The 15,863-nt window shown below is 44.6% G+C and overlaps 1 protein-coding gene across 2 annotated transcripts in view; it reads left to right on the top strand.

The window, feature by feature from the left end:
- Positions 1 to 15,863, top strand: part of ARMC9 (armadillo repeat containing 9) — a 129,348-nt gene that overhangs the window by 35,099 nt on the left and 78,386 nt on the right. For both annotated transcript variants that reach the window (XM_033112450.1, XM_033112449.1), the window contains exons 10-12: positions 3,839 to 3,873; positions 7,392 to 7,503; positions 10,125 to 10,217. In XM_033112450.1, coding sequence (XP_032968341.1) covers positions 3,839 to 3,873; positions 7,392 to 7,503; positions 10,125 to 10,217 — 240 coding nt within the window. The remainder of the gene's footprint in view (positions 1 to 3,838; positions 3,874 to 7,391; positions 7,504 to 10,124; positions 10,218 to 15,863) is intronic.

The raw sequence follows: 15,863 nt of genomic DNA, 5'->3' as shown, positions 1-15,863 counted from the left end.
CCTGCCATCCTATGGAGCAGTATTTTCCAAAGTACGTGCCGAGTAGCACCGATCCCACAGGATTTTCCTGTCCCCCAAACCAACTGTTACGGTGATAAGTTTGAGACATGCTCTACGCCGAGATTCACGACACTCAATAGCTCGCCTCAGACCATGGAGAAGCCTCTCGGTAAAGGACTGTTTGCCTTTGCCTCACCCAGTGAATCTCTGGTCGCTTTTGACCCAGGGACACTCTCATCATATTACCCCGATGCCATGTATCATTACCAAACACACCGATGTCATGTATCGTTACCAAAGCCCCTCATCCTTCTGTTGTCACCAAGAGCTGTCCTAGGCCCCTGGAAACCCCCCTCCCCCACTCCGTGACCACTGAGGGCCAAGCTCAGGTTCCTTGTCTGCAGCTGAGAAGTGACGGAGGCATAAATGCCACCATTTCACTTGGCTCAGGTGGGAATTTCTTTCTCCCATGCCTGCAGGTTCCACAGAGCCTTGTGCTGAGCCTGGCAGTGTAGATGCTCGATGACTGATTGCTGGGTTAATGCCTTCTTTGTTCCACTGTCCTCCACCTGTGCCCTGAACGGTTGCCCCACGTCCATACTCTGCTTCCTCAGATGGGCCAGCACCTCCTGTGCACTCACATCCATGTGACTGGGGGCGCCAGCTTCCTTCTGAGGCCCCCAAGCAGAGGGACTTTCCCCTCAGCTCCTGGCACAAAGTCCTGGACTCACACAGCTCCCAGGTGGGCTGCAGTCAGGGCCTCCTGAGCAGTTCCTTAGCAAGGGGATCCTTTCTGGGGCTCGTCCATCCATGTCTAAGACCCACTGTTAGCTTGTGAGGGAGATTATTCCAACTGACTGGTGGTTTGGAGCCTCTGTCTTTCTCTTCCCAGGGTTTCTCTTTCTTGGCTAGCCTGTTGTAGCTGTGTCCGCAGCACGCGCAGCTGGTGTCGGTGACATTTAGAAACCTAGTCCAAAGTAACAGTTGCTCAGCAGATCAGAGCAGCCCCCTCAATGTTCAAGCATTGTCATTAATGACACCACACAGGGATGGAAGCGCCGCTATGCCTGCTCTGAGTTCTCCAAGTTCATACCCAGAGGTCAGTGTTAAGGTAACAAACCAGAGCTTGGTACTGCTCAGCTCCAGCAACCTGTCAGAGCAGGGAGCTCAGCATGGAGACGCAGAAGAGAGAGGAAGCTGTGCTGACTGGTATACTCTCGTGGGGTCCCCCTGCACCCACTGCCGGCACCCTCACTGGCCCTCCTGTCAGCCATGGGTGTGATTGCACATCCTTGTGGAATTCAGTTCATTTCAGAAAAAGTGTTTTTCGGTATCTGCTCTGTGCCGGCTGAGAATTAGTTAGGAAGATGATTAACAAAAAGCAAACCTGTGTCTAGAGCAGTTTCTTGCCCTTGGCAGTGTTGGTCTTTCAGGCTGGATAATTCTTCGCTGTGGGGACTGGCCTGTGCATTGTCGGACGGTTAGCAGCGTCCCAGGCCTCGACCCACTAGGCGCCGGTAGCACTATGCCCAGATGTGACAACCACAAATGTCTCCAGACATTGCTGAGTGTCCTCTGGGGGCAAAATTGCCCCTCGGCTGAGAACTACTAGAGGGAAGGAGAAACAGATACCACACAACGTGAAGGTGCTAAGTACAGAATGCAGTAGAAGCTTGCCAAGGTTCCGAGAGTGGGTGGGGGGCGATGCTGGGAGTGGTGTCACCAGCTCAGGCTGTCTGAGCTGAGCTCTGCAGGATGGGGAGTCAGGGAGACTAGAGGGAGGAGCTGGGGCTAGAAGCAGGGCCCCGGGTGACCAGCAGGGGTGGGTGTCTGAGGAACAGGCTGAGGGGATGGGTGGGCTGGAGAGCCAGGGCAGTGGCAGGAGAAAATGTGACTCTTACAAAGATCACTTTGAGCTGAGTGTGGAAGGAGGGCTGGAGATAGAGAGGGACTCAAAGCAGAGTAGTGGAGCCGAGCGAACGTGGGCTTTGGAACCCAACTGCCTGGTTTGACTCTCAACCTCGGGCAAGTTACTTAACCTCCCTGTTTCCTCATCCGGAGATGGAAGTGACAGTGGACGAGGTGACTTAATGGATGTACTGTACCCAGAACAGTGTTTCTGATACAGAGAAAGCTCTCAGTAAATGTCAGTGATTACTGTGATTTGGAGGCTATTGGGTGTTCAGAAGAGGGAGTTCTGAATGGCGTCCCTGGCATGGGGGTTGGGGGAAGTGGCAGATGTGAGAGAGATTTAGTGATAGAATTAGTAGGACCTGGTACTTTGGTAGATGTAGTGAATGAAGAGGCCAATACCGTGTTTCCCCGAAAATAAGACCTAGCCGAACCATCAGCTCTAATGCATCTTTTGGAGCAAAAATTAATATAAGACCCGGTCTTATGTTATATAAGACCGGGTCTTACAGTAAGGTAAGACTGGGTCTTATTTTACTGGTCTTATAAGACCAGTAAAGGAATAGGTAATTCCTTTAATTAAAAAAAAAAAAAAAAGTCAAGGGTTAAAAAATACAAAAGCGTGCATGGTCATAGCCATTTGAAAGCTGGGTTTCATGTCTCAGGGTGGGGATCTGTGTGGTCTGTAAATACTGCAGAGGGAAGCAAGAGAGCAGGGTGATTGGCCAAGGCTGATACATTAAATCATACATCAGTAAAGGATTCTGCGGTACCCACTTTTTGAAGTCAGTCTTCATTCATTCATTCAACCAACGTTGACTGAGTGCCTCCGTATGTCCAAGCCCTGTACCTGGTGCTGGGGACTCGAGGGTGATTTATCTCTGGTTCTTTGGGACTCAATGTCTGCTGAAGGGGAAAGATAGAAATAATTGTAAAATAATCACAGATCAATCTGATAAGCATGGATAATGACCGTTGGAGGGCTGTGGTGACACAGAGGACCAGGTACCACTGCCTACCCCTTAGGAAAGGGCTCCACACAAATGAGATTTACTTTCTTCTCCTCTACTCATTTCCTTTTCTTGGAGTTCTTTATAACCTATTCCAAACATTATATCATTTTACCTGCAGATAATTCAATATACATCTCTAGCTGATAAAGGCTCTAAGAAAACAAAAACAAAACAGAACCACGGTGCCTAATACAATTAACACTAATTCCTTAGTATCATATAATAGTGCAGTCCATAGTCACATTTCCTTTGTTTTCTCAAAAATCTTTCCACAGTTGGTTTGAGTTGCTGCAAACAATTGCCCCACACAGCATGTGGTTGTTTCTATTTTAGTACATGTTTCATACAGTATTGCTTGTAGTGGCAAAAAAAATAAACTAAATAAATAAATGGAACAATGTGAATGTCCATAAAGGGGGCAATGATCTGGCCTATAGACAGGATTAAAGGGCAGAGGTCACGTTAATTTGTTTCTATAAACACCGCTATAGTGTTTGACTTGGTGCAAAGTACGTTTTATACTCAAAGATAAAATCTTAATAAAGAAAAAAGCAGGATGATTAAATGATTTTCACTGCTGTTGGTCTCCATGCTGTGTTTGACTAAGCAGCTTTATGTGCCTCTGGGAGTTTGGTTGGGGAGACCCCACCTGTTTTTTTATAGAGTGTCTTTGGAGTGGAGTAGCCACAACCCAAGGGTGAGTGCCTTGGGAAATGTATCAGTAGTGTATTGATTAACTTTGGCTCGGGTTAATTTTTAAATCATATATGACTATGGTTGGAGGATCCTTGTGGGTCAAAAACTTTGCTGGTCTTGATTCTGTGCTGTTACAGTGAGGTGTTTTAGGGTTAATGCATCGCTATCAATGTTTAACATGGTCTGTTTTCTTCCGTTCCCCTCCCCCCGCCCCCCAGGCTTCAACCATGTTAAGAGCCTCCTTGGCACCCGGGTAAGTAATTGCACTTGGAGACTGTTACTGTGGAGGAGAGCTATGGGTTAGATTGGAATTCAGAGTGACTTTAATAAACATTCATCTTAACAGCCCAGCTTAGAGGAATGCCTTTGATTAGCTAGAGCTCCATGTGGATAGTAAAGGAAATACCAATAATTATAAGTAACTTGTTAAGCTAGAAGTATATTTTAATGGTAATTCTATTTATTTTGTTGAGGCAGCATCAAATGGAAAAAAATTGTTAAATAGTTCTTATAAAATTCTCTAGAAATCAATTTAATCTACTGTTCGAGGGCAGTCAGCAGAGTGTTGCAATGTCTAAATGTTATGTTCTCTGCTGGTTCACACTGTCACCAAGGCACAGGATAGCTTTGTGGATGCCTGAGCATTTCTGTCCAGATCCATTAGGGTGTCACCATGGGGGTGTCTAAGGCACACAAACTTCATCAGGCATGTGTGTTGCAAAGAGCTTGAGAACCTTTGGCATGGACATGGGGACTGGGGTGGCTTCTGGTGACCCTCTGAGTCCTCTGGGGTAGGGGTTCCTGTGAGATTCCTAAGACACCTGAAATACACACAACACTCCTCCTCCCTTGGTCCTGCCTGAGTCTGACGTGGACCTGCACTTTGTTCTTTTCGGACGGTGGCTGAGTAATGTAATGCTTATGAGCACAGACTGCTAGGGTTAAAATCCCACCTCTGCCACCAGCTCTGTGACCTCTGACTTATATAATTTCTCTGTGCCTCAGCTTCCTCATTTATAAACTGAGAACAATGATAATAACTGTATTACAGGATTGTTTGGAGGATTAAAAATGAGTTAATACGTATATAGCACTTAATACAGTGCCGGGAACTTAACAAACTCTTGGGTGTTTGCTTATGTTATTCCCAGTGACAGAAGAGGCAAGATCACCTGCGAGGGTAAAGGAGGGTAGTTAGTGAAATGGGTTAGGTGGACAAAGGAGAAGGTATGACCCAGTCTTTGTGGACAGTGGGGAGTGGCTGGACCATGGAAAACCGGGTTGTTGAGCAACTCAGTTGGCAATACATTTAGTTGGTTATTTTGCCCTTATTGGCAAGTAAATATGGCCCCAACATGACAGTGTTTCTTCCTTCCAATAGAAGCACCCCAGCTACAGAACATCATCAGACTTGGCTTTACAAATGGAACTTTTTTGGTCTAGAACAAGAGCCTGTTTAATTTTTAAATTAAAAACTTTTTTTAAAATTTTATTTTGGAATAATTTCAGAGTTACAAAAATAGTACAAAGAATTTCCCTATATTCTTCGTCCAGATTCCCCACTGTTAATATTTTATGCAATCCCAGTACAGTTATTAAAATCAGAAAATTAACACTAATACAGGATCATCTGATCTACAGGCCTCGTCCCCATTTTACCAGTTGTCCCGTTGGGTCCTTTGTCTGGTCTAGCATTCAGTCCAGGATCACATGTTGATTTTGTTGTCATGTGTTTGTTTCCTATCATTTGACATCGTTCTTCAGTCTTTGTCCTTCAGCCTTGACACTTTTGGAGAATACTGGCCAGTTATTTATAATTGGAATTTTAAAAGTATCTATATTAGTTTTTAAATCACAATAGTATCTGCCTTGGAAAAAGAAAGTGTCAAAAGAATCAGTGTGCCCACATACATGGGTTTACTGTTTGATGTATAAAATAGGAGACACTCCTCCCAGGAGTGGTCACTGAGGTCTCGTGTGTTGTCCTTTTTTCTGGCCTATTCTTTCTGGCCCTGTAAGAGGATTTCATTTTGTCTTTTAAAAACTAATATTTAAAAAAACTAGCATGTAATTTTTCCCTGTAATGTAATACATGTTCATTATAGAAAATTAAATGCTATAGAAACAGATAAAGAAGAAAATTTAAGTACCTGAAATCTTACGTCCCAGAGGTATTATCTCAGTCTATTGGAACCCTTCATCTTTCGTCTTTTCACATAATTCTCCATGAGTTCCCATTTATTATTGTGCAGGGGGTTTTAATAGTCCCTGCACAGTATTAGAAGAATCATATATATATATATTTTTTAATATTATTACCCCTTCTTCCGCCTCCCCCCCACTCCTGTTCAGGCCGTTGTTTCTCAGTCTAGTTGTGTAGGACACCGCTCCCTGGCCCCTGCTGGTGTTATGAGCCTTGCGCTCCCCCCACTCCCCCCGCCCCCGGGCTGAGGCAGTCAGTCGCCAGTCGTAGGTGGCCAGTTGTTGGTTGGCCGCTGACAGCATCTCCCGGCAGCTCTCGCAGGCTGCTGGCCGCTCGTGGCAGCATACGATAGCCCACAGCAGCACATGGCAGCACACAGCAACCCACGGCAACCCACGCCATCTTCCAGCTGCTCACCGCAGCCCAGCTCCAGGGAGAGCCGTTGTTCACGATCTTAGCTGTAGAGGGCGCAGCTCACTGGCCCGTGTGGGAATCGAACCGGCGACCTCGGCGTTAGGAGCACTCCAACCATCTTAGCCACCGGGTCAGCTCTGTTTTTTAATTTTTTTAATTTTGAAACAATCATAAATTCACAGGAAGTTGAGTTCCCCAGCGTCCCCAATGGTGACATCTTATATGACTGTAGTACAATATCAAAATGGAGAAATTAACATTAACATACAGAAATTAACATATAGTACTATTAACTAGACCACAGACCTCATTTCGCTTTCATCAGTTTTTCCACACACTCCAGTGTCCTCCTAGTCAACAAAACAAAATGTGAAGACACTTGTTTTGGTGACAAGGACTCTGAAGTGGTTCCTTTTGTTTCCGGCCGACCAAGGCAGGGGTGGGTCATTCTGCATCGTGTAGATTTCTGAACAGAGGCCTCTCATAACTGAAACCTGGATTCCCCTGAGGTCTTTGACTTGGAGTCCTCTTGAGGAGGCTTTGCAAATTGTCCTACTTACTACCTGTCTTATGGGTATGTCCCCCATGCCTTCTGTCCCTACTTCTGCCTCCTCAGAGGGTTGACTGTGCACCTACATTTGTTTCCTGACCCCTACTCTGTCCTCATAGTCTCCCAGTTCAGTCCCTCAGGCTTGAGAGGGACAGTGGCTTCAGGTTTTTAGGTAGAACTGTTGGGGCCTGCTGATGCTAATAGCTTTGGACTTTGCTCAGGATTCTAAATAGAACTTGGGCGGAAAGTTATGATGCCTCCAAGGTGATTTCATCTCCAACGTATGGAGCCTGATGTGAATGCAGTGGTTTCGAAAGCTGTTTAGGCAGGGCTTCCTCATTTTAGGAAAAATGTTCTACGAGAACCCTGGCATGTACAACAGAAAAGGCAGAGCTGAGCTAGTTGAAACTGGGGTGGGGAGGCTGGGACCTACCCCTTTTTGTGGAAGTCTGGAGTTAATTCTAGAAGCACAGAGAAAACAACTGGGCCACTGCTGGTCCATTGTGTCACAACAGCTCTAGATTGGATGTCATCATACTCAGGAGGTGTAATGAACATGCCCTTTTGCCCTTTCCTTTCTCTTTGAACTTGTGTTGCTGAGTAGGAAGTTGAAGGATGTCCCATTACTGCCCTCCTTGGATTATGAGAAACTGAAGAAGGATTTGATTTGGGGCAGCGACCGCTTGAAAGCCTTCTTGTTGCAGGCTCTGCGCTGGGTACGTACCTTTCCCTTGAAGTTAAAAAAAACACATAAAAAGCCCTGCTGGTTTACTTGGCAGGCCACCTTGCTTGTATCTTAACCCATCTGCTAAAAATCTTTCTTCCTACTGCTTGCTGACACCAAGAGCTAAGGTTAAAAACAACTTCTGCAAACAGCCTTGGCGTCTTTTTAAAAACTCCTGTATTGACGTCACCGTTGCCGTTGCCTTCCCTCGGTAACTTCACATAAACAGTTTCAAGGCTCAGGAGACACCCCTGTCATCTGGCCCTTTCCTGGTCCTGAGCCACACTCACGGCTCGTGGGGTCGGTGTGTTAGAACACGGAGTCATTCTCACTACACCTCCACAAAGCCCTCGGTACTCAGAGGTTACCATGCAGCCTCGAGCACATAGCAGGCTAAAAGCTTACTAACAAATCTTTAAGGGAAATAAAGCCTAGTCTAAATTGTGGCTTTTCTCCCCAGTCTTCAGGTTGATCATGGTTAACTCAGTAGTTCTCAAGATTTTGATCTCAGACCTCTTTACTCTCTCAAAAAATTACAACCCCAAAGAGCTTTAGTTTATGTGAATTTTAACTACCAGTATTTACAGTATTAGAAATTAAAACAGAAAATTTGAAATACATATTTATTCATTTAGGATGAACAATAATAAACCCAGAATATAACATGAATAATCAATTTTTCATAAAAAAAATAACTATCTTCCAAAACAAAAAATAAATTAGAAGAGTAGCATTGTTTTACATTTTTGCAGATTTCTTCATGTCTGGCTTACTGGAGGACAACTGGATTTTCATATCTGCTTTTACATTCAGTTTGTCATAGTATCACACTTCACATAGCCTCTGAGAGATTGATCGTGAAAAAGACAAATCATATCTATATAATATTATGAAAATAATTGTGATCATGTAGACTCCATGAAAGTGCTTTGGGGACCCCTAGGGTTCCCTAGACCACACTTTGAGAACTACAGGTCTGAGCCAACACTGGTTGGCCCTTTAACTGAATGATCCATTCTAACCCACCTGGAATAGTATCAAACCCCTTCACAGATCCCCAAATTTCAGAGTATCGTGGCATGAAAATGCTTTGGAGCAATTTCCCTCTCTCTAGATAGGAAACGGCCTCTTCACTTGTACTTCTGCTGCTTAGAAGTGCTTCCAAGAATAAGGTCTTAAGTGCTCTGAGGACGATGCATCCAGGATGAACAGAAAGAGCCCTGCAGTCAGCTAGTGATGTCTGCTCTGGTTTTGTTTGCGTCAGTTGACCAGAGTGGGTGGGGTGGCCCGAGTAATCTCCAGTAGCTGTCCCTTCCCCAGATGTTTGCCAGGCTGCTCCAGTTACCAGAGTCATCTTCTCTTTGGCTCTTAGTTTGTCCACCCGGCACTTCCTGTCAGTCCATGCTACTGAGCCTCTTGGTGAGACAGTATTCCTTAGCCAAGTGAATGACATTCTCACAGAATAACCAGGAAAAATAAAATGTCTTATGATTTTTTCTGTGTCCTCCTCCAGTGCTCCCACTCCAGCCCCTTGCCCCTCCCTACCACCCTGTGTCCCTGCCTGACCTCAGTGAGCTTGACAGCAGGGGGACCCCACAGATGTGACACTCCTGGCACACCCTTCGTTAATATAGCCCTCTCTTCCCTCAGGGCCTCCCTCCTTGGTGGGAGAGAGGGTCCAGTCTGTCAGTGCACCTCTAGAGGCCTCCCCGTTTCGGTTCTGGGGTGTCTGCTGCTCTTCCTGTCCTCTCCCCACACTGTTCTGTACACATGCAGCTTCTTCTTGGCCAGAACAGGGCCTGCCATATCAGGGACCTTTATCTAGTAAGATTTTTCTGGAAAAGCAAGGACAGTTGCTCACGTTAGTTACATGGCTTTCTTACATCCTAACTCACAGCCATACACACCCATATGCACAAGCACACACTCATTTCACATGCTCCCCATGCAACATTTTCTTCTGGCCCTATGGGCATTAAGTAAATTCCTACTTAAAACAACACAACAGACTTAAAGCTTTTCAAAATATACAAAATTCTACCCAACTACCCCTACGTACCCCTACGTATGGCTGTGTCAGGCCTTACAGGATAAAGCCTAGTTGTTGGCATGGCGTTCATTCACAGCCCTCTGCAAGCTACCCTGTGCCCTCCCCATTGAGCTCAGCGCAAATGCACCCTGTCTTTCTGCAACTCCCTGAGCTGTCCCCTACCCCCACACACACACCCCCACACTCATATTCCCTATGCGGGCCCACAGTCTACTTATCCTTCCTGGGCTCGTCCTTCTTCATCCCCTTCCTGCAAAAACCCCTGTGCCAGCTGGTGAGTTCTCCCTTGCCTGCACGGTTACCACCAGGCATTGTGCTGCTTCACTTCCCTGGAGATTTCACATGTGTAAGTTGACGCCTACGTCCCCTCCATCACCCCTGTGGAAGTACAATGTCGTAATTTCTTATTAATGGACTGGTAGGCTGCTTACCTGGCTCCCCGGGATATTATTTATTTTGTTTGGTTAAATGTGTAGTTACTCGTACTGCCGTTTAAAACAACCCACTCTATGAACATTTTTCTCCACATTCAGACTTGTTCCTTTTGCTTTTCTTCATTCTAGCGTTTGACCACATCCCATCCCGGAGAGCAGAGGGAGACCGTGCTTCAAGCTTACATCAGCAACGACCTCTTGGACTGTCATAGCCACAGCCAGGTCGGTGAGAGATGGGTCAGAGCCCAGCCGGGCCCTCATTTCTGGGGATGGTTCTTAGCAGATGGGGAGGCCTCATTTCTCTGCGTATTTTCAGCCTGGCAGCCGGATGTCAGCCTTGAGCCTCCGTTAGCTACTGAGATCTGCTCTTCACCTGGATGCTGCCCCCTTTTCACTTCTAATAAAGAGTCCTGAACAAGTTAGAACTACTTGATTCAACTCTTAAGCTCCTTTCTGCCATTTTTCCTTTGCTCAAATTCCCAAATCTTTCCCTCACCCCCCTTCTTACCACAAGTCCTGAAAACACCGTATCACTTATGCAGGATAGATAAGCAAATTCCATTTTTTATCTGGGCCTGCCTCCGAATGTGTCTTTAACACTGTATTTGCATATAGCTTTGGACTAGATAGGTCTAGTGGGGAAAGTATGGGATTTGGAATGAGATGAACTTGTTTCAAACCTCTGCCCGACCACCAGTTAGCCACAGAGGCTTAGCAAGTCACCCCATCTCAGGGCGCTTCCCCATCTCAGAGAAGGAGCCCGCCCCTGCCTCGGCACTTTGATGGTGTGATTGCAGGTGGGCACGCGTGGAAAGCGCTTAGCCCAGGGCCCAGGACTGACTAGTCAGTACTCGGTCACTCTCCTCCCCACCCCCCACCCTCTTACCTGCTGTCAGTGATGTAGGAGATTTTTTCCTGTGAGTGAGTGAGTGTTGGGATCATGTCTCATGAAACCGAAGAATGGACGCATGGACCAAGGAGAAGCAAGGAGTTGTAAAAGAGGGTAGTTTGTTAAAAAGCAAAGAAATGCAGCTCCCAAGCAGGAGGGGGTCCCGAATGGGGTGCCCAGTGACTGAGGCAAAAGCTCTTTGTACCTTCCTTTGCCTTTTTGGGGAAGGGGAGCTGGTGCCTTTTAATGGAATTGTCTCTCAGGTTTGTCCTGTTTGGCCATCCTGACGGGATTAACGAACCCATTCCGACCTATCAGATCTGCTCCGTTTGTCCGGCCAAAAGGGATTGATGAAATAATTTATTAATGTCAAGGTGCCATTACCTTTTGTCCTGGAGTGAATGAGTTACTTCAGAACTTGAAGTTTCAGGATATGACTATCTTTGATTATTTTACCGGGACCTTCTTATCTGCCTAACAACATGCTAACTAACCTGTCTCATCAGCACCAGCCTTTCTAGATAGGAGGTTGGAAGTCTGGAACATGACATGTATAAAGAAGATCCTGCATTTCATTATTTCGGTTGAATGTTTATCCAAAATGCTCTACAAGCTTTACCTCCCTGTTGTTAAGCTTCACAGGGTGGGCACTGAGTTAGTGTTGATCCTTCTAGGATTGCTGATGAGACAGTACCCTGCCAGAGCTCCTTGTAGGTTGGTCTGTTGTGCCCTTGGGCAGTTAACCTTCAATGGTTGTGAGTTGCCGGCTTACTCTTTGAACGTAGTCTTAATGCTCCCATGAAACAATTGTGTCAGTTTGAAAAATAGCCTCAAATTCTTCACTTACTTTCTTTTATTTTTTTTTTCTGTTTGTATTTGTAACAGTGTTAAAACCCACCTGTAAGGCATGAAACAGCCAAATAATAAATTGTGTGACTCACAAACTCAAATTCAAAGAGTAATTCAGTACCGATTCTTTCTGAACTGTCCTATTTCATTGAACCTAAGATGCACTTCCTGCCCCTCCCCACCCATTTTAGCATCTCTGAAATCAGAGTATATCTTGCAGTCAACATTTATAATATAGCTTAAGTGGCAGGGCTTTTTTCTTTTGTGGTCTTATATTATCAAATAATGTGTCCTCTAATGAAAGGTGCCTTAGGTTTTGTGATATGTGATAATTTATCAAAATACTGTAATTTCTCCAGCCATTGAGAATGTCATTTCTTCCTCATGTCATTGTTTCATTGTTGTTGTTAATTTCTTTGATAAGGAGTGAGCTGGAGTTATTCTTAAGATGTCCAAGAATCTGCAGAGCATGAAGTCTTTGTGTAACATGGAGGCTGTGTCATCACGACACCAGAATTAAGTAGCCCTTCAGTCAGGGAATTGAACTGGTCGCTCAGTTTGTCTCACTGAGCAGTTCTCAGAGTTGCAGCCATCTCACTTGGAGAGCTCATTAAAACACAGATTATTGCCGCCTACCCACAGTTGTCACCCAGTAGGTCGGGGGGACCTGAGAACGTACATTTCCAACAAGTTTTCAGGTGATGCTGATGTTGCTGGTCCCGGACCACACTTGGAGAATCACTTACTTTTCTAGACCAAAAAACGAACTGAATCAAATGTATTAAATTGCAGTGAATTGAATTTTTCACTTTTATTGATTGTTTTGATGTCATGTGGCTGCATTTCATGCTGCTGGAAATGCTGTGATGTCAAACTCTCCACGTTTGACAATTTTACTTATCTAGCATAATATATACACTTATGCAAAGGCATGGTTTCTGAAGTCTAAGGAATTTTGTCTTATTTTCCAGAATCATGTTTTCAGTTTTGAAATATATCATTTACTCAGATGAATGTAGAAAACATACATGACCAGTTTAAAGAATAGTAGTAAAACAAATACCAATGTTTCCACCACTCAGATTAAGAAACAGAAACTTACCACTAGCTTGGGGGCTTCTAGATTGTACCCTTTTCCTTTCGTTAAGCGGTAACCACCATCCTGACTTTTTAAAATTGTGAGAAAATACACATAACATTAAATATGCCATCTTAACCATTTTTAAGCGTACAGTTCAGTAGTGTTAGGTATATTCACAGTGTTGTATAACAGGTCTCCAGAACTCTTTTGATCTTGTAAAACTGAAACTCTGCCCGTTAAACAACTCCCCTCCCCGCTTCCTCACTCCCCTGGCCCTCTCTGACTTTGACTACCCTACGTACCTCATATTAAGTGGAATCATGCAATATTTATCTTTTGGTGGCTGCGTTTTTTGTTCTCTTGGCATAATGTCCTTTAAGATCACATATGTCAGAATGTTCTTCCTTTTTTTTCTTTTTTTTGAAAGAACTCTTCATTTTATTTTTTTAATTTTATTTTTTTAATTGGGGAATATTGGGGAACAGTGTGTTTCTCCAGGACCCATCGGCTCCAAGTCATTGTCCTTCAATCTAGTTGTGGAGGGTGCAGCTCAGCTCCAAGTCCAGTTGCCGTTTTCAATCTTTAGTTGCAGGGGTGCAACCCACCATCCCATGCGGGAATTGAACCGGCAACCCTGTTGTTGAGAGCTCAAGCTCTAACCAACTGAGCCATCAGGCCACCCCTACTTCTAGTTATTGATCCCTTTTGGGGACATTGGCAGTCAAGGCCAGGACAGGATCCTGGAAAACACAGGCCTCTGGCAGGGCTGAAAGGTCAGCCAGGTACTGTTAGTGGGCAGCCATATGTATGGCCCAGGCGAATGGCGAGCTGCTCTGTTAGTCTGGTTTTTACTTGTATGGTGTGGGCTACTTATAGTTCTCAGGAGCTGATCTCATGAGGACACTTCTGTGGGATGAGAAGACTGTCCACAGTTGATCCACACAGCAGGGTGTGAAACAGGGAGCTGGAATTTCATCAGCATGTGGTCAGGGCTATCCAAGTACAGATAAAAGTCTGGGCTCACCTTACCTAGGCATCTTGTACTGTTTATGTTACATGGTTTACCACTTTTTATTATGTTACATGTTAAAAATATGTTACATGGTTTACCACTTTGGAACACTGGCAGTGTGTACTAAAAATGCATACTCGGTGTCCTAGCAAAACCACTCCTAAGTATAACCGCAACAGAAATGTGTGCCTATGTACAAAATGTACATAGAATGTGCACAGCCGCACTACTCATGAGAACGAAGACACTGGCTATAACCCAAACATCCATCAACAGTAAATGGATAAATTACCCGTGAAAGATATGTTTGTAAAATGGGATACATCGAGTAATGAGAAGAAATATACATACATACAACATGAATCTCACAAACATAATGTGAACTGAAAACGTCAGACATAAAAGATTATATATTGCATGATTTCATTTATAGAAGAATTCAAAGACAGACAAAACTAAGCTGTGATGTTAGAAGCCCTTGGTGTGGAAGGAGACCCCGGAAGGGCCTCTGGGGCTCTGCTAATGTTTGTTTCTTGATCTGGTTCCTGGTTACCCATGTGTTCACTTTGTGAAAACTCGCTGAGCTGTACACTTATGATCTGTACAATTTTCTGTATGGATGTTATAGTTCAATAAAAATTTTACCTAAATAAAGATGGTGCAGTGGCAATAGGCACCATGGGGATGACAGCCTTCAGTATGTCACTCTCTTAGCCTGGACTGGTGGCCCTTACATCTGGGTGGTGCACGGCGACCACCCAGAAATCTCTTCACCAGACTTCTGATACCTTTCACCCTGCTCCTGAATTGGGTCTGTTTCCAGTGTCCCATACGGTTTCTTTCTTGACTTAGGCTCTTGGTTGGTGGAGCACATCCTTTAGTTAATAGCTTCTAGAGAAAGGATGGCTGGGGAGTATATTTTTCGAGACTGTGTATATCTGAAAATATTTTTATTCTATATACAGAATTCTGGGTTGTACAGAATTTTCCTTTGGCATTTTGAAGATACTGCTCCATTGTCTTTTAGGTTCCAGTATTACTGTTGAAAAATTCAAAGCCATTCTAATTTCTGATCCTCTGTATGTGACCTGTTTTTTTTTTCCTCTCTCTAGAAGCATGTTGAATCTTCTCTTTATCACCAGAGTTAGTAAATTTCCCACTGGTGTCTTTCATGAGGTGCATTGTGACTCACTGTTCTGGACACTTTGTGAGCCCTTTCAATCTGACAGCTTCAGATCTCAGAAGTTTTCTTGGTTTCCTCTCTGTTTTTCTCTCTTTATAAAAGTTGGACCTCTTGAATGGGTTCTCTAATTTTCTTATTTTTTTCTCTCATATTTTTTTTGTGTTTTTCTTCTTGCTCTATTTTCTGGGAGATTTCTTCATCTTTATTGTCCAACCATTCTGTTGATTTTTCATTTCCTTTTTTTTTTTTTTTAAATAGCATTCTGTTGTTTCATGGATACAGTGTCACTTATTATATCTCTGAGGATATTAGTGACAGATTTTTGTTTATTCTTCATTTTCTTATCCCCGCACAGGCTCATTGCAGCCGAGCCTGCTTTTCCCCCCACACCCAGTTTGTTTTGGCCCATTTTCCATGTTAGAAACTTTCTTTGGGTTTCGGAAGACCTTAGTTATCTCCTAATGTTTAGAGTGGGGGACTGAAAAGCCGATTGGAAGTTCTGAATATGAGAGTACGGCCTCTAGACGTAGAACTCCACTGAGGGTGCGCCAGGTGGGCCATCTGTTAGGAACTGCTCATCTCAGGATCTGTGGTTCTTTCTCCTTGGGCTGGTCATTTTCCTCCAATAAGAGTCTTCTAATCTGGGTAAAGGGTCAGGGCCTGGTGCCAGTGCTCTGGGAGCCAGGTAGGGGAAGAGGACTAGGGGTGGCTCTCTGCTCAGCATTCATTCTGCATTTAGACACTACTCCCCACCCCCATTTTTGTGTGCAAGCCCTGCTCACCTGTGCCTGGCGTTCCCCACCCAGAGACCCTTGTGTTACCCTAATAAGAGAACACCCCCAGACTTATGGTGG

Source organism: Rhinolophus ferrumequinum, chromosome 8 (assembly GCF_004115265.2).
Source record: "Rhinolophus ferrumequinum isolate MPI-CBG mRhiFer1 chromosome 8, mRhiFer1_v1.p, whole genome shotgun sequence".
Taxonomy (NCBI): Eukaryota; Metazoa; Chordata; class Mammalia; order Chiroptera; family Rhinolophidae; genus Rhinolophus; species Rhinolophus ferrumequinum.
This window is presented reverse-complemented; position numbering and strand designations above follow the sequence as displayed.